The following is a 27,615-nucleotide window of genomic DNA, read 5'->3' as shown; positions in this document are numbered from 1 at the left end:
TGGGGAAAATCATACAATAGGAGAGCAGTTAATCAAGCCTTCATTATCAACAATTGTTGAAACTGTTTTTTGAAAAGATGGCCAAGACGTGAAAACTATGCCACTAAGTAGCAATACTGTCAGCAGAAGAATCGACGAAATGAGTAAAGATGTTGAAATACAACTTATCGAAAAATTAAAAACAAGACTTTTTCGGTGCAAATGGACAAATCAACATTGAGAGAAAGCGAAGCAGTATTACTTACACATGTCAGATACATTGATAATAATGATTTTGCTAAAGAAATATTATTTTGCAAATCATTAAAAAGCAGCACTACTGCTAAAGATATATATAGTACTCTAAAAAGTTACTTAGATACAAATAAAATACCGATGAAAAATATAATGTCCTGTGCTACTGACGGTGCTCCTAATATAATGGGCAAAAAAAATGGTTGCTTAAAACTGATAAAAGATGAAAATTCAGATATGCTTCTTGTGCTCTGTGTTATTCACAGGGAAAACTTGGTAGCTAAAAATCTTTCTCCTGTTTTAAATAAAATAATGAACTTGGTCGTATTATGCATTAATTCTATTAAAGCAAGTGCAAAACAAGATCACATTTTTAAATTATTTTGTGAAGAAAACAACAAAGACCATGTGAGACTTTTACTTCACACTGAGGTAAGATGGCTTTCGAAAGGGAACTGTTTAAAAAGATTTATGGAACTGTTTGATACTCTAAGTGATTTTTTAGGCCACAAAACTGAAATGCAATATCTGTTAATGATCGATTTTAAGGCATATTTTAGTTATTTAACCGATATTTTTGAAAAACTAAATATATTGAATAAAGAACTTCAAGGAACAAATAAAACTCTTGTCGATGCAAAAGTGAAGATATTTGGTTTTATTACATCTATTGAATTATTTAAAAAAGACGTTTACCAAAAACAATTTAAAAAGTTTCATTGGCTTCAAAAATGTGAAATAACTGGTACCGCTATACCTAATATTGTTGAGCATCTAAAAAACTTATCCTCTAATTTTAAAGGAAAATTTTCTGATTTCAAAGAAATTGATTTTCCAGCTTGGTTGATGCAGCCAATGTTAGTTAATTTATCTCATATTTCAAATATGCAGTACCAAGAAGAATTAGCAGAAATGCAGAATGACGAGTCAATTAAAACTTTATTTAATATAAAAGGATCGATGGTATGGTTTTTTGAAGAGACCAAAATTAAATATCCAAGCACAACAGAATGTGCAAGAAAACTATTATTACTGTTTCTTTCTTCATATTTAGCTGAATGCGGATTTAGTGCCATAACTGATTTGTGACTCAAAAAAAGAAATCATTTGGATATAACACAACGGGGAGATCTAAGAATAAAGCTAACAAAATTGAAACCCAAAATATCTCTTTAATCTCTTTGTAACCTGCATCAAGCACAAGGATCTCACTAAATTTCGTTTATTTTAGACTTGAATACCTGATGTATTTTATTTTATTTACTCATATATTGTTTACTATACTTTGTTTACTTGAATTTTTTTGTTTAATAAATAACTTTTTGTGATTTCTTCCTGCAGTATATCATTTATGCTACTTATGAAAAATTTATAATATTAAAAATTATTCATATGTAACATGGAGGGACATTTTAAGTTTTTATGAGCTTTGGTGGGGCATGGCACTAAAAAGGTTGGGAACACTGCTTTAGATGGTTTAGATCATACTATGCAATAATATGTATATCTCACAAAAACTTTTACAAAAACTCAATAAATCCTTCTACATTAGATTTACTGTGTGTGTATATATATATATATATATATATATATATATATATATATATATATATATTATATATATATATATATATATATATATATATATATATATATATATATATATATATATGTATGTATATATATATATATATATATATATATATATGTGTATGTATATATATATTATATATATATATATTTATATATATAAAATGGAAAAAGGTATGCCAAGCAAAAAAAAAAATAATAATAATAATAATTGAATTTTTGAAATTTGAAAAAAGATTTTTTTTTTTTAAATAAATATATAAAACACTAGAGGCCTTTCACTATTTTCATCAGTAGTGCTATGTTTAATGCTTTTGTCAAGATTTTATAACTGTAGAAAGTTAGATAATAGAAGTATTTAATTGCTATATTGTAACTATGAGTTACCATTGTAACATTTTTTTAAAAGGAAGTCTCAATTAAATGTGTCATATTTTTGTAAATGACTTTCATATGACAACAAATATTTTTCACTTTTTAATTCAAGGAAAACAAAGAGTTAAAAAAAAGTTATAAAAATCTTGACAAAAGCATTAAATATAGCACTACTGATGAAAATAGTGAAAGGCCTCTAGTGCTTTACTATCATTTATATATATTTATTTAAAATAAATAAATTTTTTTTCAAATTTCAAAAATTCAATTGTTTTTTATTTTTTGCTTGGCATACCTTTTTCCATTATATTGTTTATTATCAATTTGGTAGTTATATATATATATATATATATATATATATATATATATATATATATATATATATATATATATATATATATATATATATATATATATATATATATATATATGTATTGACGACAACATAAATAGCACACTTTCATGACCAGTTGGTTTAACTTTTTGATATCAGGATTTATGTTTTTATTGCAACTGCTTTTTTTTTTATAGAATCAACAATGTTTACTTTTTTGAACGGAACTACTCATTAGACATTTATAACTATTAAAATTGCTGGTTTTGAGCATTTTAGCAGTTTCGTTTAAATTTTTGAGGTCATTTTAAACAGCACACATTTACTTTTTCTTATTAAAAAAAATAAAGTTCTTGTATTATATCAAAAGAAAATCGTTATATTCAGTATGTTAAGAGAAAAACTTGTAATTCATTTTGCAAAAAACATATTCTTTCAACAATGGGACAAGGTTAAAATGAAACAGATGTCTTTTGAGGACAAGTAAAGGCATTTTGAGAACAACTTGAAATAGATAGAAGATTGGGTTGTTCTTGTATCAATGCTATGAATTTATTTAACAATACTGGTTCATTAAGCAACAAAAAATGCAAGTCTCGCAAACAAAAGACAACACCCAGAGAAGACGCAGCCATTTTCCATATAGCTAAGCTAAATCCTATTGCTAAAGCAGTAAAATTAAAGATCAAATCACTCAAAATTTACAAGTCAATCTGTCTGTCAGCACTGTCAAAAGAAAATAAGCTACTTGGAAGAGTTGCCCAAAAAAAGCCTTTGGTCTCAAAACACAATCTCATCAGTCGTTTGAAGTTTGCAAAACAGTACGTACACAAAGATTTGCGATTTCGGGATAGTGTGTTTTGAACTGACGAGCCTAAGTTTAACTACTTTGGATCCAACGAAAAACAATATGTTCGTCATCCCCAAAACCAAGATCTCAGCCCTCGGTTTACTATACAGACTGTAAAGCATAGTGGTGGCAAGGGGATTGTTTGGGGCAGTTTTTCATGTTGTGGCATGGGCCCATTGCATAGAATTCAAGAGACAATCAATCAACACATGAATAAAGAAATACTAGAAAACGTCATGTTGCCTTATGCCGAGAAAAATTTTCCTTTGGTTTGGAAACTCCAACAAGGCAACAACCCCAAGCACACCACCAAAAGTGCTAAAATGTGGTTTAAGACTAAGAACATTGATAATTTGGAGTGGCCCACACAGTCACCAGACCTTAATCCGATAGAAAATTTGTGGAAGTAAGTTGACAGAAACATAAATTGATCAACTGAAACAAATTTAGACCAATTTTGAAGCAAACTAAAGGCTGCTTGGGACACCATTACGCTTAAGCAATGCCAAAAACTGATCTCATCAATGGACCGTAGTTTTCAAGCAGTTATTGACTCAAAAGGATACCTCACTAAATATTTTTTTACCTTAAATAAAGTTTTCTTAACTATTTATACAAAGAACTTCTATGATTTTTATAGCAAAGAGACAAAAAGATAATTCTTTAACAAGGTGTGTTATTTAAATTGCCCCCTTAATCTGCACGTTTAAATCATTTATATGATCGATTTTCTTTTTTAACTAAGTTAATATCGTTTTTTACTCAGTAATGTTACCTTCTAAAACTAATATTTTGTTAAGCTAAAAAAGTTTAGATCTAAAAAACACAGATCACTGGAAAATATGTCATTACATATTAAACATCAATCTGTGCTATTTATTTTGTCGCCACTGTATATATATATTTGTAAAAATATAGAAAATATATTTGAGGTTAAGTATTTTGATGTAATAATACGAAGACTCTTGTATGTGTTACAGTGCTCAATATTATTAAATAATAGAGCTATATATATATTTTTTTATTTAGATGAATAAAAACAACTGATTAACTTTAAGTCCTGCTAATCAGTTGTTTGTATTCATCTAAATAAAAATTATATATATATATATATATATATATATATATATATATATATATATATATATATATATATATATATATATATATATATATATTAGGGCTGTACTGAATTTAATTTTTCCAAATCCAGCTGAGGTCGGATTTGGTGGATTTCTACTGGCAAATCTGGCCGGAGCTGGATTTCGAAACAAAATTACAGGAGCCAAAATTCTGTACATTCCTTGATATTGATAGTGGTCAATAATGTTGACTATTCTCAATACCAAGTGACAACTGTTTTCTGTTAAACTTCATTGTCGTTATTATAATAGAAGGACACAATTTCACATAACATAACATCACAAAATAATTGTTAAACAATTGAAACTTTCAATTTGAAAGTTATTTTCCTAAAATGTCTTTGATCAGTTTCGAATTGTACTTTAGAAATATTAAGTGAGCTATATTATGTGGCAGGAGTAAACTACAATGATCATTAAGGACCTCCACAGCAACACTGAACAAACATTCTAATGGTAAACTTGTCGGTGGGCGCCCAAATAAATGCGAGCTACTGTTGTCACAGCTTGCAATCATTGCATGTTGTCACTCCATCACTGTAGTGGATCAGCATGTCTATTTATTTCTGGTTCTGCCAGATACTGGCTTAGCTGAGTTTAATGCATGTTGGTAATTGTTGTTCATGTGCTGTGCCACATGACATACCAGTGGACATAGACTAAACAATTTCATTGACACATTGTCAGAGTAATGATGATGATGATGTAGAAGAATTATTCAGCCAGGCTTGTTTTGTTGGAATTTCTTCAATTTTGTCAATCTGCGTCTCAGCATGCTCAGATTGACTTCCATCTTGCATCAATACCCACTGTACTGTATTTGTATATTTAACCACATTTGTGCCTTCACTTCAGACTCTATTGTGTGTCTTTACTTCAGAATATTGTGTGTCTTCTCTTCAAAATTTTTTGTTGAGTTGTTGTTTGAAATTAGGCTTAGCTAATTAAATTGTAAAGAAATGTAAATACAGATACCATTACAAACATGGAGTTCATAGAATAAAGAATTACAAAGAACATTTATTAGTATAAATAGAATATTAAGTATACATGTAAACACAGGCAAAAAAGATGTAATAAATATCTGACCAAAATTCAGAAATCCGGCTAAAATTTTGCCGGATTTGAGCAATTGGCCTTGGTACAGCCCTAATATATATATATATAAATATATATATCAGGCCTTGTTAAGAAGCGTTACGCAGCTCGCATTTTGCTTGCGAAAAGGCGATTTGCCTACGCGTTCAGCAGTTTTGCGTTATGCAAAAACTTATATCTTTTAGAATATTTAAATTATCTTTTGATGTCGTTAACGTGACGTTTATTCAGAAGAAATAAAGTCGTAAGTAAAAGCATTTAACCGCAATTGTAAACTAATAGATTTTTTGTTAAAGAAACAGTTTGTTTCATAATTTTTTTTGCTGTTGTTAAAAATTAGTTAAAAAAAATTAAGTGTTTTAAGTTTTTATCTTAAGGAATTAAATATATAAATTCCTTTTAAATATAAAATTTATTTTTAGTTATAATAGTTTAAAAAATGCACGATTTATTTTGATGTAAATATTTTATTAATAAGATGTTTTGTTTATTGTTAATTCAATAACGTAAAGTTTTAATAACGTTCGTTTAATTTATGAAAATAAATTATGATCACGAATATGTTATCGGTAACTGATAAACAACAACAAAAAAACTCTTTCTTGTTTAAAAACATTATTAAAATGAGTTCACAAATTAAATGAGAAAAAATTTATTAGTTAATTTAACAGTTAATAAAATAACCAAAAACCAACTGTAAAATTATAAGAAAATAAACAAATATTATTTTACGTTTTATGAAAAAAATAGTTTTTTTAGAATAAAATTTAGTTCATATTTGAAAAAAAAAATAAAAATGATTTTTTAAATAAGAACTTAGATTTTATTTGTAACTTTTGTTATAGTGAGAAAAAAACAAACTGTTTGTATGATTTTTAACGCGTTAATAAAATAACTTTAATTACAATGCGGTAGTTGAAAAGACGCGAGTGACGCAATATAACTTCTATAGATGCAAAATATATTTGCTGAGTTGAGTTACTTAGAAATGCGTTAGGCATTTTCGCTACGCAGCGAAATCTCGTAACAAGGCCTGTATATATATATATATATATATATATATATATATATATATATATATATATATATATATATATATATAATTAATAACAATTTGAAGCAAATAATTAGCCATTGCATGGATTATAAAATATTTACAAATAAATTGTAACTGGATATAAACTAAATAAAAAACTTTATAAAAACAAAGAACCAAAATGAAACCAACAATTTTTCTGTAAAAAAAACAACATAAAATTACTCAAAATAAAATGCAAATAAATAAAATCATTAAAATATAGAACAATAAATTACCTATATATAATATATGACTATACATTAAAATATATAAAGTTACCTTTAAACCAAGCTTTTCTCGCAAATTTTTAACAGCAGGTTCAGTCAGTGCTTTAATATCTGGATGATCTTCATAAAAATTACTTTCAAATGGAGGGTAATCAATCTAAAAATGCGAAATTAAAAAAGTTATATTAACAACTTCATACAATCATTAAAATTTTTTATTTTCATACATAATCCATTTTTTTCTTTATGTACTGAATTTTTTTATTGACATAATTATTATTAAAATATGTTGAAAAAAATATTTTTTTAATCAACTTACCTCTAGATGATCAACTTGTGGTAAAGGAACAATGATCTTAAGAGAAAAAAGTCCAATAATAAAAATTATTAATTAACAATTTAGCAAAAATAAATTATAAGTGTAGTTTTATAATAGAGATGACTTATGTTTTTTTAAGAAGAGTTGAAAGTGAGGAAAAAGTAAGGACTAAACTGTTGATAATCTTTATAAATGTTTTTTAATAGAAACTTGTTTTTGCAGTATAAAAAAATAGGTATATTACACAAACAAAATTCATTTGCATCAATAGATTTATTAATGAGTAAAAATTTTAAAATCTAAAAAAAAAAATTGATATCGGGATTAACTTTTTGTATTATTTAGCATTGGCCGCAATACATAACTAATTTAGGAAAAAAATATTTTAATAATATTATTATACTTTTGATCTCTCTGGAGGCAAAGGATTACCATCACTATCATATTCAATTTCATCTTCATCTTCTGGGTATGGAATTAGAGGAATATCTTTACGAGCTTTGAAATATGACTCTTGGTCATCTTCATTTTCCACATCTAAACGTGCATCTTTCTTGGATCTAAAACAATTTATTAAAGCATTTTACAAAGATAAATTTAGTACAATATAGAAAACTGCTAAAAACTATATCACCAATAGCAACAACAAGAAGAAAGTCAATTATCATGTGGTCTGTTTTAAACATTAAAAAAAAAAAATTCTTAACTGAATATTTTACCAGTGATGACAGTAATTTCAGCTAACTACATAAAATATTAAAGATTGAGAACTTTTCTGCAAGGCTGAAAGCAACCACTATTTGAGTGGAAATTTACTGTAAGAGAAAAGATGAAGTTTATAGAGCAAGAAAACAATTGACAGGCAACTTAAAAGATTGCAAATTATATGAATCAGGAAAGTAAGATGAAGGAAGCAAATTCCAAAGAATGATATTTGAGGGAAAACTAGACAAATCAGAGTTTTTGAAGCACTTAGGAACAGTCACAGTAAAAGAATGAGACTTAACTGAATGATGAGTAACATGAGTATGAATTTTAGTAGATGGCACAAGAGACACTAGCTCTTTAGAGCAGTGCCCATTAAAGTATTTGTAGAGAAGAGAAAGAGAAGCAATATTACGATGATGTGATAATGGTTGGAGGTTGGATGCAAGAACAGGTCTAACAATGTTTACAATGCGTTTTCGCACCCTGTATAAAAAAGAAAGGGCATCATTAGAATATCCGCCCTAGATATGGTACAGTATTCCATACAAGGACGGATTTGAGATTTATAGAGATAAAAAATAGAATCCGGAGTAAGAAAGTGTCAAGCACGTTAAAGAGATGCAACCTTAGCATATGCTAATTTTACAATAGACTTGATATATGGTTTCCAAGAAAGATGTAAGAGTTAATCCTTGAAGATGAAGGGTAGATGACTCATCGAGTACATTACCGTTTATAAATATAGGAAGATCTAAATTATTGCGATAATGAATGACTGAAAAAAATTAGGTTTTTATCTGAATTAAAGTTTACCAGCCACTGTGAGCCCCATGCTGTAGCAGAAGTGAGATCCTTTTCAAGCTCAAATGCCCCCTCCAAGCAATCAGAGAGTGTTGACCTTTTACCAGGGCAAGAATAAATGGTAGCATCATTAGCGAACAATGCCATCTTAGATGTGAGAATATCTGAAAGATTGTTAATGTAAATTAAAAAGAGTATAAGGCCAAGGATAGAATCTGAGGACCCCCTTAAGTCACAGAACATGAAGAAGAGTGCTGTCCATCGAGGCCAACTTTCATACTATGATTGGAAAAGAAGAATTCAATAATCTTAAAGATGTCACCTGATACACTGTAAAAAGAAAGCTTATGGAGAAGACATGCATGTAAAACTTTATCAAAGGTTTTAGAAATGTCAAGAGTGATGGCCTTAACCTCTCTACCACTATCTAATGCACGATAAAAACTATCGGTTATTACTGTTAGCAAATCAGCTGTATAACAAGGAGATCAAAATCCATATTGATGATCAGAAAGTAAGTTATTAGATTTAAGATGAGAGATTAAGCCTTTGTTAGCTAGAGACTCAAAAACCTTGTTTATGATAGAAAGAAGACTAATGGGGCGGTAGTTAGATAAGTTAGATTGCTCTCAAGAATTTATGAAAATAGGAATAACAGACGCCTCTTTCCAGCAGGCTGGAAAACAAAACTCTGATAAGCACTTGTTAAATATTTCTAAAAGTATAGACAACAGTTTCGGAGAACACTTCTGCAAGACTATAACAGGTATGCTGCCCGGACCACAAGCTGTAGAAGAGTCTAAGCAGGAAATCACTTTAGATACAGAGGCTGGAGTGATACAAATATCAAGCAATGAGTTAACTTGTTTGTCAGCTATATCAGGTAGAACACAACTAGTGGAACCAAGAAATGATATTGATGAAAAGTACTTAGTACTGCACCTCACCTAATGACAATTCAGCTTTGTCTTTAGGTGAGATGACAAAATCTGAACCATACAAGAGAGGTGGAATAACAGGTTTGCCCTTATTACTGATACTGTTAAAGATTCTCCAGAATCACAAGAGCCTAATTTTTTAGATGAAATGGCCTGAGATTTGGCGTTAAACAAAACCTTTTTACAATGGTTTCTAGCAATAGTAAACAGACATCTGTTTTCTGGAGAATTGTTTTGCTGATAGATATGGAAGTAATGGTTTTGATTGGAAATTGTAGCAGTATAATGTGAGAAAAACCATGAAGAAGAATGAGGCTTGACTTGGAATCGTTGAGAGGGAACAAAAAAATCCCTGCCAGCCTGAATCCAAGAAGTTATGTAAGAAGCACATTTGTCAGCAGGAAGACGAAAGACTTTACGAGTTGGAAAGAGTTGAAAAGTTGACTATTTGAGTTAGAGATTGAGAAAGGCAAAAGTTGTAGGCCTTAACGCCTGCAGAGTCACTGACACTAGAGCCAAGCCATTCAGTGTGATGAGCATTAAAGTCACCAACAACAATGATATTGGCAGATAGATAAAGAAAGAGGGCTTGGTCAATATGATCAGAAATAACATCAAAAAGAGTGCAGTCTTGAGATGAAGGAGAGCGATAAAGAACAAAGAGAAAGTCAATAGAGTGGTGTGGTGCTAAATGAAAGCACATAAAAGAATAGTTGGTGGATTCAAATCTAATTCCCCGACAAATGGGTGAATTCTTATGAATATAAATGCCCAGACCAAGCATGTGACTATTGGAGTCTTTATGAATTAAAAGAAGATAACCATCAACACTAAGATCACAAGATGAGACAGCTGAACTCAAATTAGTCTCAAAAAGAGCAAGTATATCTGGTGAACTTTGCAAGAGATAAGACTCAACAGAATAAAATTTACTTCAAAGACCACGAATATTAGTAAACAATAGGTTTAGGGAACTTGGTGATGACAATGGTTTTTTGTGTTTTATAGTTTTTGGTACTATATTCATTTTGAAATTAGTTAAAGAACTTGACTCAAAGTAAAGATAGCACTCAGTACACTATTTAATAGTCCAAGCAATTGCTTCATTACTATTAATAAACCCTAAGCCATAACAAAGGGCTCCAAATGTGGCCTTTACAATGCACACTAAAAGTACAAACAGGGACACCATCCATGTGCATCATGGCACTGTTAGTATTCTGATATTTTACAGCTGTTGATGGAATCAGCTTCTCTGAGAGTAACCACAGAGTTCGGGAAACCTGACTAACAGCCGGCCTCAGAAACAAAAACTGAGTTTTAAAGCTGTACCCTCATTATGAGATAATATAATAAGTTGCCTAGCCATAAAAACAGAGACACAAGCAAAACCCATGCATTGATTCAAGAAGATCCAGCATTCAACATCCTAAACTGGAAACAATGTATTATAAATACATCTGCGCCAGCCTAATAGATGAAAAAGGGGTGCAGAGCTGGTCAACAGATAGAATGATAATTTGCAAATTTTCAAAATTAAATAAAAACCATTTTGTAATATTTAATATCTTCCAAAATTTTTCGAAAAGTATTATGTAAATTTTAGAGTGTTAATTTTTTTTTGTTTGTCTTTGACATAATACAAAATATTAATTAAGTACCATGGTAACCATATTTATTGACATATTAGCTTTTAGAACATAATTTATAAATTTATTTCTAGTTCTTATTTTTTTACAGTGTACTGGAAAAAAACTCAGTCTCAGCAATGATACATTACTTCTTTACACGGAAAATTATACAAGAGTAAAAATAGTTTCATCAATTGGGCACAATAACCTTCAGAGCAAAAACATAGCTCCAAACTAAACCAAAAAGAAAGTTAAAAAAGCAGAAAGAATATCTGAATATCTTAACTGTCCTTACTCTTAATGAAGATAACAGAGATGAATTTCTTCTTCCTTTTGAAAAACTTTTTCAAGAAAATGAGGATACGATACTTAATGACATTAAAATCAAAGATATAAAAAGATAGCCAATACTTTTAACATAACATAATACCTTTTTTATTGTGTCATGCTGGACATAAACAGGTTCAAACTAGGAAAAGATCAACAAATCATTCCTATTGTTGTGATTGGAGAACAAGTCTACCAATATATATTGGCAAGTTTTCCAAAAGTGTCCAAATATTATTAGTATAAAATAAGATATGTATTTTATGTTTTAACCAAATGTAAATGCAGGAAAAAATGGGGGAGAACACCAGATAATTTTTTTTTAAGTTCAAAATCGAACTAATGAACCAGACTGTAACAAACAATAAATGTAACAAAAAAGGAAATTATTGGTACTTTTTAGTACTTATCTTATTTTTCATGTCTTCTTCTTCTTTCTCAAGAGTTTCCTTCATAAAGTAAAATAAACAAAATTGTCATTTAATTTTTTTGCAGTTAGTTGTTAAATAAATAAAAAGTTATTTTCATATTGATTCTTTTGGGAAAACTGTTTTTTTATACACTTAAAGTCATATTTTAGGATCTTATTGTATATTTTACTTAATCCATAATCAAATATAATATTAGACTTAATCCATATTCGAACATTGAAAAATTATGTATTGCAACATAAATTAAAAAATATTACTTCAACTCCTGCCATAAATTTATCAAGTTCGTCTTCATCACTATATTCGTTTGCTTTTTCATTGTGTGGACTGCTACCTGATTGCTGATAAGCACAGTCAGCATTTTTATTTTTTTTGGTAACAGGATCTCCAATTGGGCGAGTTGGAAGAATTTCATCGTCAACATCCCAACGACTTAAAGTAATAAAATTAAATTTCTTAATAACACAAATAAATGTATTTAATAATTTCAAAAAGAAAAATAAATCTACAAGAAGTTTATTAAACTTATTGTTTTTTTCTTCTTTTCTATATAAGCTGTACTATAAACTTATTGTTTTTTTCTTCTTTTCTATATAAGCTGTACTATAAACTTATTGTTTTTTTCTTCTTTTCTATATAAGCTGTACTATAAACTTATTGTTTTTTTCTTCTTTTCTATATAAGCTGTACTATAAACTTATTGTTTTTTTCTTCTTTTCTATATAAGCTGTACTATAAACTTATTGTTTTTTTCTTCTTTTCTATATAAGCTGTACTATAAACTTATTGTTTTTTTCTTCTTTTCTATATAAGCTGTACTATAAACTTATTGTTTTTTTCTTCTTTTCTATATAAGCTGTACTATAAACTTATTGTTTTTTTCTTCTTTTCTATATAAGCTGTACTATAAACTTATTGTTTTTTTCTTCTTTTCTATATAAGCTGTACTATAAACTTATTGTTTTTTTCTTCTTTTCTATATAAGCTGTACTATAAACTTATTGTTTTTTTCTTCTTTTCTATATAAGCTGTACTATAAACTTATTGTTTTTTTCTTCTTTTCTATATAAGCTGTACTATAAACTTATTGTTTTTTTCTTCTTTTCTATATAAGCTGTACTATAAACTTATTGTTTTTTTCTTCTTTTCTATATAAGCTGTACTATAAACTTATTGTTTTTTTCTTCTTTTCTATATAAGCTGTACTATAAACTTATTGTTTTTTTCTTCTTTTCTATATAAGCTGTACTATAAACTTATTGTTTTTTTCTTCTTTTCTATATAAGCTGTACTATAAACTTATTGTTTTTTTCTTCTTTTCTATATAAGCTGTACTATAAACTTATTGTTTTTTTCTTCTTTTCTATATAAGCTGTACTATAAACTTATTGTTTTTTTCTTCTTTTCTATATAAGCTGTACTATAAACTTATTGTTTTTTTCTTCTTTTCTATATAAGCTGTACTATAAACTTATTGTTTTTTTCTTCTTTTCTATATAAGCTGTACTATAAACTTATTGTTTTTTTCTTCTTTTCTATATAAGCTGTACTATAAACTTATTGTTTTTTTCTTCTTTTCTATATAAGCTGTACTATAAACTTATTGTTTTTTTCTTCTTTTCTATATAAGCTGTACTATAAACTTATTGTTTTTTTCTTCTTTTCTATATAAGCTGTACTATAAACTTATTGTTTTTTTCTTCTTTTCTATATAAGCTGTACTATAAACTTATTGTTTTTTTCTTCTTTTCTATATAAGCTGTACTATAAACTTATTGTTTTTTTCTTCTTTTCTATATAAGCTGTACTATAAACTTATTGTTTTTTTCTTCTTTTCTATATAAGCTGTACTATAAACTTATTGTTTTTTTCTTCTTTTCTATATAAGCTGTACTATAAACTTATTGTTTTTTTCTTCTTTTCTATATAAGCTGTACTATAAACTTATTGTTTTTTTCTTCTTTTCTATATAAGCTGTACTATAAACTTATTGTTTTTTTCTTCTTTTCTATATAAGCTGTACTATAAACTTATTGTTTTTTTCTTCTTTTCTATATAAGCTGTACTATAAACTTATTGTTTTTTTCTTCTTTTCTATATAAGCTGTACTATAAACTTATTGTTTTTTTCTTCTTTTCTATATAAGCTGTACTATAAACTTATTGTTTTTTTCTTCTTTTCTATATAAGCTGTACTATAAACTTATTGTTTTTTTCTTCTTTTCTATATAAGCTGTACTATAAACTTATTGTTTTTTTCTTCTTTTCTATATAAGCTGTACTATAACTTATTGTTTTTTCTTCTTTTCTATATAAGCTGTACTATAAACTTATTGTTTTTTTCTTCTTTTCTATATAAGCTGTACTATAAACTTATTGTTTTTTTCTTCTTTTCTATATAAGCTGTACTATAAACTTATTGTTTTTTTCTTCTTTTCTATATAAGCTGTACTATAAACTTATTGTTTTTTTCTTCTTTTCTATATAAGCTGTACTATAAACTTATTGTTTTTTTCTTCTTTTCTATATAAGCTGTACTATAAACTTATTGTTTTTTTCTTCTTTTCTATATAAGCTGTACTATAAACTTATTGTTTTTTTCTTCTTTTCTATATAAGCTGTACTATAAACTTATTGTTTTTTTCTTCTTTTCTATATAAGCTGTACTATAAACTTATTGTTTTTTTCTTCTTTTCTATATAAGCTGTACTATAAACTTATTGTTTTTTTCTTCTTTTCTATATAAGCTGTACTATAAACTTATTGTTTTTTTCTTCTTTTCTATATAAGCTGTACTATAAACTTATTGTTTTTTTCTTCTTTTCTATATAAGCTGTACTATAAACTTATTGTTTTTTTCTTCTTTTCTATATAAGCTGTACTATAAACTTATTGTTTTTTTCTTCTTTTCTATATAAGCTGTACTATAAACTTATTGTTTTTTTCTTCTTTTCTATATAAGCTGTACTATAAACTTATTGTTTTTTTCTTCTTTTCTATATAAGCTGTACTATAAACTTATTGTTTTTTTCTTCTTTTCTATATAAGCTGTACTATAAACTTATTGTTTTTTTCTTCTTTTCTATATAAGCTGTACTATAAACTTATTGTTTTTTTCTTCTTTTCTATATAAGCTGTACTATAAACTTATTGTTTTTTTCTTCTTTTCTATATAAGCTGTACTATAAACTTATTGTTTTTTTCTTCTTTTCTATATAAGCTGTACTATAAACTTATTGTTTTTTTCTTCTTTTCTATATAAGCTGTACTATAAACTTATTGTTTTTTTCTTCTTTTCTATATAAGCTGTACTATAAACTTATTGTTTTTTTCTTCTTTTCTATATAAGCTGTACTATAAACTTATTGTTTTTTTCTTCTTTTCTATATAAGCTGTACTATAAACTTATTGTTTTTTTCTTCTTTTCTATATAAGCTGTACTATAAACTTATTGTTTTTTTCTTCTTTTCTATATAAGCTGTACTATAAACTTATTGTTTTTTTCTTCTTTTCTATATAAGCTGTACTATAAACTTATTGTTTTTTTCTTCTTTTCTATATAAGCTGTACTATAAACTTATTGTTTTTTTCTTCTTTTCTATATAAGCTGTACTATAAACTTATTGTTTTTTTCTTCTTTTCTATATAAGCTGTACTATAAACTTATTGTTTTTTTCTTCTTTTCTATATAAGCTGTACTATAAACTTATTGTTTTTTTCTTCTTTTCTATATAAGCTGTACTATAAACTTATTGTTTTTTTCTTCTTTTCTATATAAGCTGTACTATAAACTTATTGTTTTTTTCTTCTTTTCTATATAAGCTGTACTATAAACTTATTGTTTTTTTCTTCTTTTCTATATAAGCTGTACTATAAACTTATTGTTTTTTTCTTCTTTTCTATATAAGCTGTACTATAAACTTATTGTTTTTTTCTTCTTTTCTATATAAGCTGTACTATAAACTTATTGTTTTTTTCTTCTTTTCTATATAAGCTGTACTATAAACTTATTGTTTTTTTCTTCTTTTCTATATAAGCTGTACTATAAACTTATTGTTTTTTTCTTCTTTTCTATATAAGCTGTACTATAAACTTATTGTTTTTTTCTTCTTTTCTATATAAGCTGTACTATAAACTTATTGTTTTTTTCTTCTTTTCTATATAAGCTGTACTATAAACTTATTGTTTTTTTCTTCTTTTCTATATAAGCTGTACTATAAACTTATTGTTTTTTTCTTCTTTTCTATATAAGCTGTACTATAAACTTATTGTTTTTTTCTTCTTTTCTATATAAGCTGTACTATAAACTTATTGTTTTTTTCTTCTTTTCTATATAAGCTGTACTATAAACTTATTGTTTTTTTCTTCTTTTCTATATAAGCTGTACTATAAACTTATTGTTTTTTTCTTCTTTTCTATATAAGCTGTACTATAAACTTATTGTTTTTTTCTTCTTTTCTATATAAGCTGTACTATAAACTTATTGTTTTTTTCTTCTTTTCTATATAAGCTGTACTATAAACTTATTGTTTTTTTCTTCTTTTCTATATAAGCTGTACTATAAACTTATTGTTTTTTTCTTCTTTTCTATATAAGCTGTACTATAAACTTATTGTTTTTTTCTTCTTTTCTATATAAGCTGTACTATAAACTTATTGTTTTTTTCTTCTTTTCTATATAAGCTGTACTATAAACTTATTGTTTTTTTCTTCTTTTCTATATAAGCTGTACTATAAACTTATTGTTTTTTTCTTCTTTTCTATATAAGCTGTACTATAAACTTATTGTTTTTTTCTTCTTTTCTATATAAGCTGTACTATAAACTTATTGTTTTTTTCTTCTTTTCTATATAAGCTGTACTATAAACTTATTGTTTTTTTCTTCTTTTCTATATAAGCTGTACTATAAACTTATTGTTTTTTTCTTCTTTTCTATATAAGCTGTACTATAAACTTATTGTTTTTTTCTTCTTTTCTATATAAGCTGTACTATAAACTTATTGTTTTTTTCTTCTTTTCTATATAAGCTGTACTATAAACTTATTGTTTTTTTCTTCTTTTCTATATAAGCTGTACTATAAACTTATTGTTTTTTTCTTCTTTTCTATATAAGCTGTACTATAAACTTATTGTTTTTTTCTTCTTTTCTATATAAGCTGTACTATAAACTTATTGTTTTTTTCTTCTTTTCTATATAAGCTGTACTATAAACTTATTGTTTTTTTCTTCTTTTCTATATAAGCTGTACTATAAACTTATTGTTTTTTTCTTCTTTTCTATATAAGCTGTACTATAAACTTATTGTTTTTTTCTTCTTTTCTATATAAGCTGTACTATAAACTTATTGTTTTTTTCTTCTTTTCTATATAAGCTGTACTATAAACTTATTGTTTTTTTCTTCTTTTCTATATAAGCTGTACTATAAACTTATTGTTTTTTTCTTCTTTTCTATATAAGCTGTACTATAAACTTATTGTTTTTTTCTTCTTTTCTATATAAGCTGTACTATAAACTTATTGTTTTTTTCTTCTTTTCTATATAAGCTGTACTATAAACTTATTGTTTTTTTCTTCTTTTCTATATAAGCTGTACTATAAACTTATTGTTTTTTTCTTCTTTTCTATATAAGCTGTACTATAAACTTATTGTTTTTTTCTTCTTTTCTATATAAGCTGTACTATAAACTTATTGTTTTTTTCTTCTTTTCTATATAAGCTGTACTATAAACTTATTGTTTTTTTCTTCTTTTCTATATAAGCTGTACTATAAACTTATTGTTTTTTTCTTCTTTTCTATATAAGCTGTACTATAAACTTATTGTTTTTTTCTTCTTTTCTATATAAGCTGTACTATAAACTTATTGTTTTTTTCTTCTTTTCTATATAAGCTGTACTATAAACTTATTGTTTTTTTCTTCTTTTCTATATAAGCTGTACTATAAACTTATTGTTTTTTTCTTCTTTTCTATATAAGCTGTACTATAAACTTATTGTTTTTTTCTTCTTTTCTATATAAGCTGTACTATAAACTTATTGTTTTTTTCTTCTTTTCTATATAAGCTGTACTATAAACTTATTGTTTTTTTCTTCTTTTCTATATAAGCTGTACTATAAACTTATTGTTTTTTTCTTCTTTTCTATATAAGCTGTACTATAAACTTATTGTTTTTTTCTTCTTTTCTATATAAGCTGTACTATAAACTTATTGTTTTTTTCTTCTTTTCTATATAAGCTGTACTATAAACTTATTGTTTTTTTCTTCTTTTCTATATAAGCTGTACTATAAACTTATTGTTTTTTTCTTCTTTTCTATATAAGCTGTACTATAAACTTATTGTTTTTTTCTTCTTTTCTATATAAGCTGTACTATAAACTTATTGTTTTTTTCTTCTTTTCTATATAAGCTGTACTATAAACTTATTGTTTTTTTCTTCTTTTCTATATAAGCTGTACTATAAACTTATTGTTTTTTTCTTCTTTTCTATATAAGCTGTACTATAAACTTATTGTTTTTTTCTTCTTTTCTATATAAGCTGTACTATAAAGAAAAGTAAAAACAAGTAATAAGCAGTTGTGATTTATACACACTAATAGATAAATATTCACATATATTCATATATTTACTATTTGTAACACTATTCTGATTTTACTATTTGTGACACTATCCCTTTTACTATTTGCAACAATATTCCATTTTTACTATTTGCAAAACTATTCCATTTTTACTATTTGCAATACTATTCCATTTTTACTATTTGCAAAACTATTCCATTTTTACTATTTGCAAAACTATTCAATTTTTACTATTTGCAATACTATTCCATTTTTACTATTTGCAAAACTATTCCATTTTTACTATTTGCAAAACTATTCAATTTTTACTATTTGCAATACTATTCCATTTTTACTATTTGCAAAACTATTCCATTTTTAATAATTGCATTTTTACTATTTGCACTTTTTCGCTTTTACTATTTGCAGCACTATTTCAATTTTACTATTTGCAACACTACTCCTTTCTTTTGCGACATTAGGTCTTTTTAATATATTTAACACTATTCTAAAGTTCATTTTTCAACATTATTCCTGTCACCCAGTCAAATTTTACTTACATAAATAAAAATAGTACAAAACATCTAGTACATTGAAAATAAAATATCATTTTATAAAGTATTATGTAATTATGCAATAATAATTTTTAAAATATTTATAAATTGTTATATTTTTGTGAGCATCTTTACAGTAAAAAGGCTTGCAAGTGAAGATTTCTTAAAAAATGTTTTGACATTTAATTAATTATTTTAAATAAACTTGATATGTTCAAGTGACAAGTAATTTAATTTTAAAAAATATTTAAAAAACTGTTAAAAAAACAAAACAACAACATTAAAGAACTAAAGAGCTCTAGTAGTATTTAAAAAGCTATTTAATTTTTTTAATCAAAAACTTTAAAAATATATACTTTTTATACACAATACTTTCATAGTTGCATTTTTAACTTAGTATCTAAAATACAACTTAATCAAAGTGAAAATAATAGATACACACTTATAAAAAATATTTTAAACTTAAATTTAATTTTTTTTAATAATCATTAATAAAAATTTATTTGTTTAAATTGACACAAAAGCAATTTTGTCAAACTCAATTAATTAATTACAAAAATCTTTTCTTATAACTATTTGCTCTCTCACTTGGAGGCAGGGATGCGGAGTCCCAAAAGGACTCTGGCTTTATATCTCTACTTTTTCCAAGTCTGCAGTGTCCAGAAGCTCTAAACATATTTGTTGACTTATGATCTGCTATAAGAAAAAAATTCATGAGATTTAATGACCTGAGACTTATTTTTTTTAAGCCCGGAGTCCTGGAGTCCTTGCTGCATTATACCTACGGACTCCGGGTTCAAAAAATGATTGTTCCTCTAACTTAAAAGTCTTAATTTTTTTCCTATCAGTAGTTCATAAACTTATTTATATTTTTAGAGCTCCTGGATACCAAAAACTAGTATGAAATAATCTTTTTGTGACTTTCAAATCCGGAGTCCTTTTTGGGACTCCGCATCCCTGCTTGGAGGTATTTTATTGCCATTTTTAAATTTTTTGAATCATAAAAAAATGTTTCACAAAGAAGAAGTGTAAGTTCTTAAGGAACTTTTAAATATGAAAATATGAAGAAACGCGACACAAAATAATATTTATAAAATAATAAATCGTTTCAATAAAAAACCAATCTAAATATATTAAAATAGAGTTTAAAAATTTGATCAAATGCAACATTCTTTTCAACAATTTTTCAAGAAATTTTTTTGAGGCTTGAATAAATAAATATCTGTCCTGAATAAAAACTGTTGCTGAAGAGTGTTTTTCTGATGTATTTATAATATGATACAAAACATTACACTTTAAAACTTAAAAAACTATTATTATAATGAATTTTTTTTATAATATGACTGATGTTATACTGAAATAGCCTGCTAGCAGCGGCTTTGCTGGGGTAGCAATTTTTTTATATATAGGTTTATGGTATTTTTGTATATAGACTATACATTGATTGCAGTAGTACTAAGTGCTTTATGTGTGTGTGTGTTTAGTGTATTACAAATCAGGAATAGAATCAGAAACAATCTTACGTTTTTACTCTTTTTTTTTTCATTTTAGGCTGAAGAAGAGTTTCATCAACATCTGTAGGATTTAAGGGGTCATAAAGATCTTCTTCAGTAACACCGGCTCCAGATTCTTGCAGGTATCTTTTTTCATTTTCATCTGTGTGAAACTTTGGAAGAATAGTCTGTGAAGCAGATACATATTTTTGAAAAGGCAATGCTGAGGAAGCCAAATTTTCTTTTTTTAACGTAAAACCCGAAAAAGCAGTGTTTTTATACCTATCGTTGGTGTGCATTTCTTCTCCTTTTTAAAAATATTAATAATAAACTTACTATATTTAGTTAGATAATTTCAATTTCCTTTAGAAGAAAAAACTAGTTAATTATATTATATATACATATGATATATAAATATATATATATATATATATATATATATATATATATATATATATATATATATATATGCATTTCTTCTCCTTTTTAAAAATATTAATAATAAACTTACTATATTTAGTTAGATAATTTCAATTTCCTGTAGAAGAAAAAACTAGTTAATTATATTATATATACATATGATATATAAATATATATATATATATATATATATATATATATATATATATATATATATATAAAACACAAGGCCTGATATATGTATAATATATATATATATATATATATATATATAAAATATATATATATATATATATATATATATATATATATATACATATATATATATATACATATATATATACAACCCGTAGATGTCGTCCGAAAGTTTTTTCCATATTTTGTTGACAAAAAGTAAAAATTAAAATGCAAGACCGGAATTATTTTTTTTAATTAATTGATAGACTGCCTGCCCCAACCAAACCCTCAGTCGATGTAGCAATACTCCCTTGCGGGTCAGGCTAAAAGATAGTAGATGTAGCAGCACTCCCTTGCGGGACTATTTGTCAGTCGATGTAGCAGCACTCCCTTGCGAGTCAGGCTATAAGATAGTCGATGTAGCAACACTCCGCGCATGATTTACAGTAAAAAAAAATAAAAATAAAAACATTTTATTAAAAAAATTAAAAATAAAAACATTTTATTAAAACAAATAAAAATAAAAACATTTTTTTTATTGTTAAAAACATTCAGAATGTTTTTAAAACATTCTGGTCAATTAAATTTGCGTTTTTGTGGTTTTTTTAAAAAACGATTTATTTGTAATTAAATTAATGGTTTTTACTTTCGTCCAACAGGCAAATGTTGGACGAAAGTCAAAAGTAATTAAAAGTGACGTATGTGTTGGCATAAGAATCACTTTTTTCCTTCCGCTCTTCCCAAAGACAACAAACTATAGATCTACATATACATATATATATATATATATATATATATATATATATATATATATATATATATATATATATATATATATATATATATATATGTATATATATATATATGTATATATATATATATATATGTATATATATATATATGTATATATATATATATATATATATATATATATACAACACAAGGCCTGATATATGTATAATATATATATATATATATATATATATATATACATATATATATATATATATATATATATATATATATATATATACATATATATATATACATATATATATACATATATATATATATACATGAGTCCCTAAAATTTTCAAAAAAAAAGTTTTTTAAAAGTATGTCAACCTGGTACTCAAATGAAGCAAAATTATATAAAAATTTCAAAAATAATATTTAATTTAGAAAAATTTTAACTTATTTATCAAAATTGTCATAAAAATACATAAAAAATACATTTTTTTGTTTTTTGTTAAAAAACATAATTTTTTATGTTATAAAACCAAAAATAACAATTCTATATTTGAAATCTATATTATTTTTGAAATTTTTATATAATTTCGCTTCATTTAAGTACCAGGTTGACATAATTTTGAAAATTTTTTTTTTGAAATTATTAGGGGCCCATTAAATATTCGAGGGTCTTGAGGGACCCCTTAAAATATTTTTTATTCAAAAAAATTTTAAATCTAGTGTTTTTGTATTGATATATTGTATAGATAGAACACATTAAGGGGGTCTATGTATATCAGTATATATCATAAAATTCTATTTATTTTTTTATTTTTTATAGACATTAACTTTTTTAAATTACTGCAATAATAATTACCGCAAAATGAGTTAATTATTATTTAAGTTGTTTTTTTTATTACCATTAAAGAATGTTTATTTTCTTTCAATTTTTTTATATTAAAGAATTAAATTTAATATTGCATTTTTAAACATGTTTGATATAAAAAGAATTTTTAGTTTCTGGAAATTTGTATAAATGAATTAAACTATATTAAATTTCTTAAATTTCTAATCATAGCTTTGCAACTAAAATTTTTTATTTTAAAAATATTGGCGAGTAACATTCTACGCTTGAGTAATTTAAAAGTTAAAAAATGATAAAAAATTCCTTAATTGAAATTGCTCTAGGCATATGTAAAATTACTTAACACGTATGTTAATTGCTGCAGCTAAATACTTTTAAACAAGGCCTGATATATATATATATATATATATATATATATATATATATATATATATATATATATATATATATATATATATATATATATATATATATATGGCAGCTTGATTTATGCTACAGAAAATGTCATTAAAGCCACACTATATTAGGAAAATACTGTTTTTTAGCTAAATGAGAGGATACACAATATAGGAAACCAGTTTATTGTGTCTGTCATACTCCTGTCTTATTTTAAATGCAGTATAAAAGATATTTCTCAATATTCAAAGTGAAATAATTTTCTTTTTTTAAACAGTAAACATAACTATGAAATTTAAATATGTATTTAAAATTTATTGGGGAAAATGAAAACCATTGCACAGTGACTCAAAACAATAAAAAACTGGCAATAAAAAAACTTTTGACTCTATATATTTCAAATATACTAAAAAGAAAAAAAAAGTATGATTTTTTTTTTAATTTAAAGACTTTTCTAAAAAAAAGTAGCAAATAATTGTATATTTTCGGTTTATATATCAGCTAAAAAATGTTCCACTGAGTTCCACAAATATATATATTTTTTCCAGTTAATTAACATTTCTACTTTTAGAATATAAAGGGATTACTGCGGTCTCCTGCGCTATTGAAAGTTATATTTAAGAAATACAAATGTTAAAGAACCCATAAAAACCTTTTTTCTCACCATTTTTAAAAGTATTTTGCTATATCAAAACAAATGAAAATGGTGGGAAACTTAAATTTAAATTTTTTTACTTGTATTACTTTTTCTAATATAGTTTTTAAATCATAAATATTAAATATAGTTTTAAAAAACGTGCTTTTATCATTGTATACTATTTAGAAGTTTGTTAAAATATTTATTGTCAATTTTGAAGAACAATTTATTATTTGATAAGTAAAACATGTTTAAAAAAGCTCAACAACTTATTTCCTGTAATATAAAATTAACTTAGTAATATAATATTATTACAGGAAATCTAATGTGACAATTCTCAAAGTAATAACAACATAAAACTTTAAACAGTGTAAGGTAAAAAAATATATAAAATAATTTGAAATGTTTCTGATATATTAGTTTTATTATATAGATAAAAGAATTAGCCAATGAACATCGTGAAGCTTTATCTTTAACTTCTGCAATAAGTGCAAATGCTGCTAGAGAAAAATAAAGCCTCTATTTTAAAAAACAATACGTCTAATGTTTTAGAGATCAAAAAGGTTAATGAAACTTTGGATAAAATCTTTCCCATTATTATGAGAGTAGAGGAAGCTTATGCATTAAAAATGAACACTGATCTCAATAATAAATAATATCAAATGATCAGAAACTCAGCTCTTGTACACAACGTACATATTTATCCTACCTTGCACAATATTTTAGTGGAAAAATTGAAATGCTATCCTGAAAATATACATTTTTGTTAAAATTTCTGCAAAGTGTACTCTTCAAAGCATGTTAGATCACACTATTAGTAGAATAACTGAAATGATTGATATGCCAGAATGTGGTCAGAATGCGCTCAGAATTTCAGTTTTGCACTGCTAGATAAAATGCTTGGAATTTATTCTTCATTTGAGTTATAAAATGGAAATTATAAAGCATAAGCCAAAAACAATTATCTGTAAACTTAAGAAAGAAAGAGATTCAGTCACTTATCAGAGAATGGTTAAGCCTATATGTTAAAATGCCTAAAGTTGGGATTGGCAATACCAATGACGGCAATACTGCTATAAGAGCATTTAAAAATAGTAAAGTTTTTTCCGAAATTACTAAAGTTGATTGTGATGTAATAAAAAGATTGCATAATATTCTCATAACCATATCTTGTGGATATTCTATTAGTATCAATGAATTAGATTTATGCTGCACTGAAACAGCTAAATATATAGTGAGTTTGAATGACTGGTATGTTATTCCTCTTACTGTACATAAACTGCTACTGCATAGTTCTTCTATATCATATAAATTGCCTTTGCCAATTGGGGTATATTCGGAAGATGCACTGGAGAGTTTAAATAAACAGATAAGAAATTTTAAACTTAAACAAACTGCAGAAATGTCAAGGTTAAACACTATGATGAAACAGATGCACTACCTTCTAGTATCAGACCCAAAAGTATTAAGCTTATCTTTTAGAAAACATTTCGAGTTATCGAGGAAAACCGTTATCAGATGAAGTTATTAAATTAATTGTAATGTATGTGATAAAACAAAGGTAACAAAATACAGTTTTTTTTCTCTATGTATCAACATTCAAAACCATTTTTATAAAAATATCAAATAGAGTAATGTATCAAGATGACGTGTTTGTCTTGAAGATTCTAAAAATTTAACAACTATTTTGTACGCGTCTAATTTATAGCACATAAAGGCATAAACACGCATTATACACAATATAGCTGCGCACAAAAAAAAATTTTTAGTAACAAATTTTATTAACAAATATTATTACTTTATTATATGACATTATTTATTCACGATTTGTCAAATTTTATTTTATTTTTGCCTTTTTTGCATTAGCGGTATTTTGTAAACAATAAAACCATTTTTAAAAATGCTATAATTTTTAGGTAAATCCACATATTTCAATTCAGGTTACACAAATTCAAAATAAAATTGTGATTTAGCTGAGCAGCTTTATTAAATAACTTTTAATATGAAAATATATGATTTTTTATGTTATATAATACACATATAATTATAAGAAAGATTTTTATAAAAATGTTTTTTAAAGTAACTTATTTTAAAAAAAATCTATTTATGTCTTGTTCAACTTGCATGCAAATTGCACAAGTTTTTTATGATTTTTTTAAACTTTGCTTTTAAAAGAAAAGTATCTGACCAACTAAATTAAAAATGCCACCTTTATTTCCAGAAAAAATATAATTCAATTTATGCATTAAATTCATTGGAGAATGATATTTAATAATAACTTTTTTTATCATAAGACTTGGGGAAGAAGGTTAACTTTCATTAAAATAATCATAAAAATAACCTAAATAAAGTAACTTACATTATTTTAAAAAGTTTTTTTTTTAATAATTTATTTTTTTATAAAAATTATATATATATATATTATATATATATATATATATATATATATATATATATATATATATATATATATATATATATTATATATATATATATATATATATATTTATATATATATATATATATATATATATATATATATATATATATATATATATATATATATATATATATATATATATATATTATATTGTATATATTATCACAACATTTTCAAAACACAGAATTTTGATAGAATCTGAAATTTAGTATAAAAAAAAATTTTTTTTAAAATTCAGTATTATAAAAACAGATTTCTGATTTATAAGTCAAAATCTATTTCAACCTTCTATGAAAAAAGTTTGAAATAAAATTGCCAACTTGAAAGTTTTGTTTAGAAGAATCTCATTTCGAACTTTACAAATGCTTCTTTGCAGTCCGCGTGCTTTACGTTATTTTTTGTATTAAGATAGTGAACTTAAATGAATTTTTATAATATACCTGTACTTATTAATTTTTATAATAATTTTCTGAGGTCTAGATATTTTTATAATAAATAAAACATACACTAGGATAGGTTGTTTTATAAATACCTTTAATAATACTATAAATGGAGAATAAAATTTACTTGAATCAAGCAAAACTTTAAATAGCTGAAATTTTCAAATGAATCCAACTATTTCAAAAAAGATGAAAACGATAAAAGATAATATTGCAATAAAAATAGTAAAGAAAAAATTTAGACCTAGTTTAATAACAAAATCTTTTCAATTTTTGAAAAAATCATCGTCAAAAATTTAACGATTTTCTCCGAATATAAACATTTTTCAAACGTAATAGTTTGCTTCATGATTTTTTTTTTTAAATGATGCGGACATTACAAAAACTAATAAAATTGTTTAAGGCTTATATCCTAAATGAGAAAATTTTTTGAAACAGGACCCCAAAATCTCTAAATGAGTTCCTTAATATTGTTGCCCCCACTCCCCAAGATTCTTTAAGACGAGCTTTTTTTTAATAAACACTTATTAAATCAGTTTTGGAAAATTCTAAACTCGCATCGAAATCTCTTGAGTAATATTTTATTGAACGATCGTAAGAACCATTTTTATTTTCACAAGACGAACCACCAACTACACTACTCCGTACAACTCAATCCATGCAAAAACAATGACACGCCAAAAACAAACCAGGTTTCACATTTTGACTTTAAACACGCACAGAAATTAACTGCAAAACATCTTTTGGAGCAAATGGAATGAGCATCCAGTTAAATTTAAGGCCCCATTTTCCATCCTTGTCGATGAGGTTTTCGTATATTGGGATTTGCTTC

The 27,615-nt window shown here is 25.3% G+C and overlaps 1 protein-coding gene across 2 annotated transcripts in view; it reads right to left on the bottom strand.

Annotated features, from left to right (window-relative positions):
• Nucleotides 1-26,753, bottom strand: part of LOC100215531 (ATP-dependent RNA helicase DDX42) — a 45,844-nt gene extending 19,091 nt beyond the window's left edge. The window contains exons 1-7 of one of the 2 annotated variants that reach the window (XM_065808865.1): nt 26,629-26,753; nt 20,710-20,986; nt 12,341-12,515; nt 12,049-12,101; nt 7,651-7,807; nt 7,248-7,283; nt 6,981-7,085 (exon numbers count right to left, since the gene is read on the bottom strand). In XM_065808865.1, the coding sequence (XP_065664937.1) occupies nt 6,981-7,085; nt 7,248-7,283; nt 7,651-7,807; nt 12,049-12,101; nt 12,341-12,515; nt 20,710-20,978 (795 nt within the window). In that variant the 5' untranslated portion in view covers nt 20,979-20,986; nt 26,629-26,753. Of the gene's footprint in view, nt 1-6,980; nt 7,086-7,247; nt 7,284-7,650; nt 7,808-12,048; nt 12,102-12,340; nt 12,516-20,709; nt 21,043-26,628 lie in introns of both variants that reach the window. The other variant, XM_065808864.1, reaches the window with a different exon arrangement.
• Nucleotides 26,754-27,615: the final 862 nt, after the last annotated feature.

This window comes from Hydra vulgaris, chromosome 11 (genome assembly GCF_038396675.1).
Source record: "Hydra vulgaris chromosome 11, alternate assembly HydraT2T_AEP".
Lineage (NCBI taxonomy): Eukaryota > Metazoa > Cnidaria > Hydrozoa > Anthoathecata > Hydridae > Hydra > Hydra vulgaris.
The sequence above is the reverse complement of the archived record's forward strand: the minus strand, read 5'-3'. Positions and strand labels throughout refer to the sequence as shown.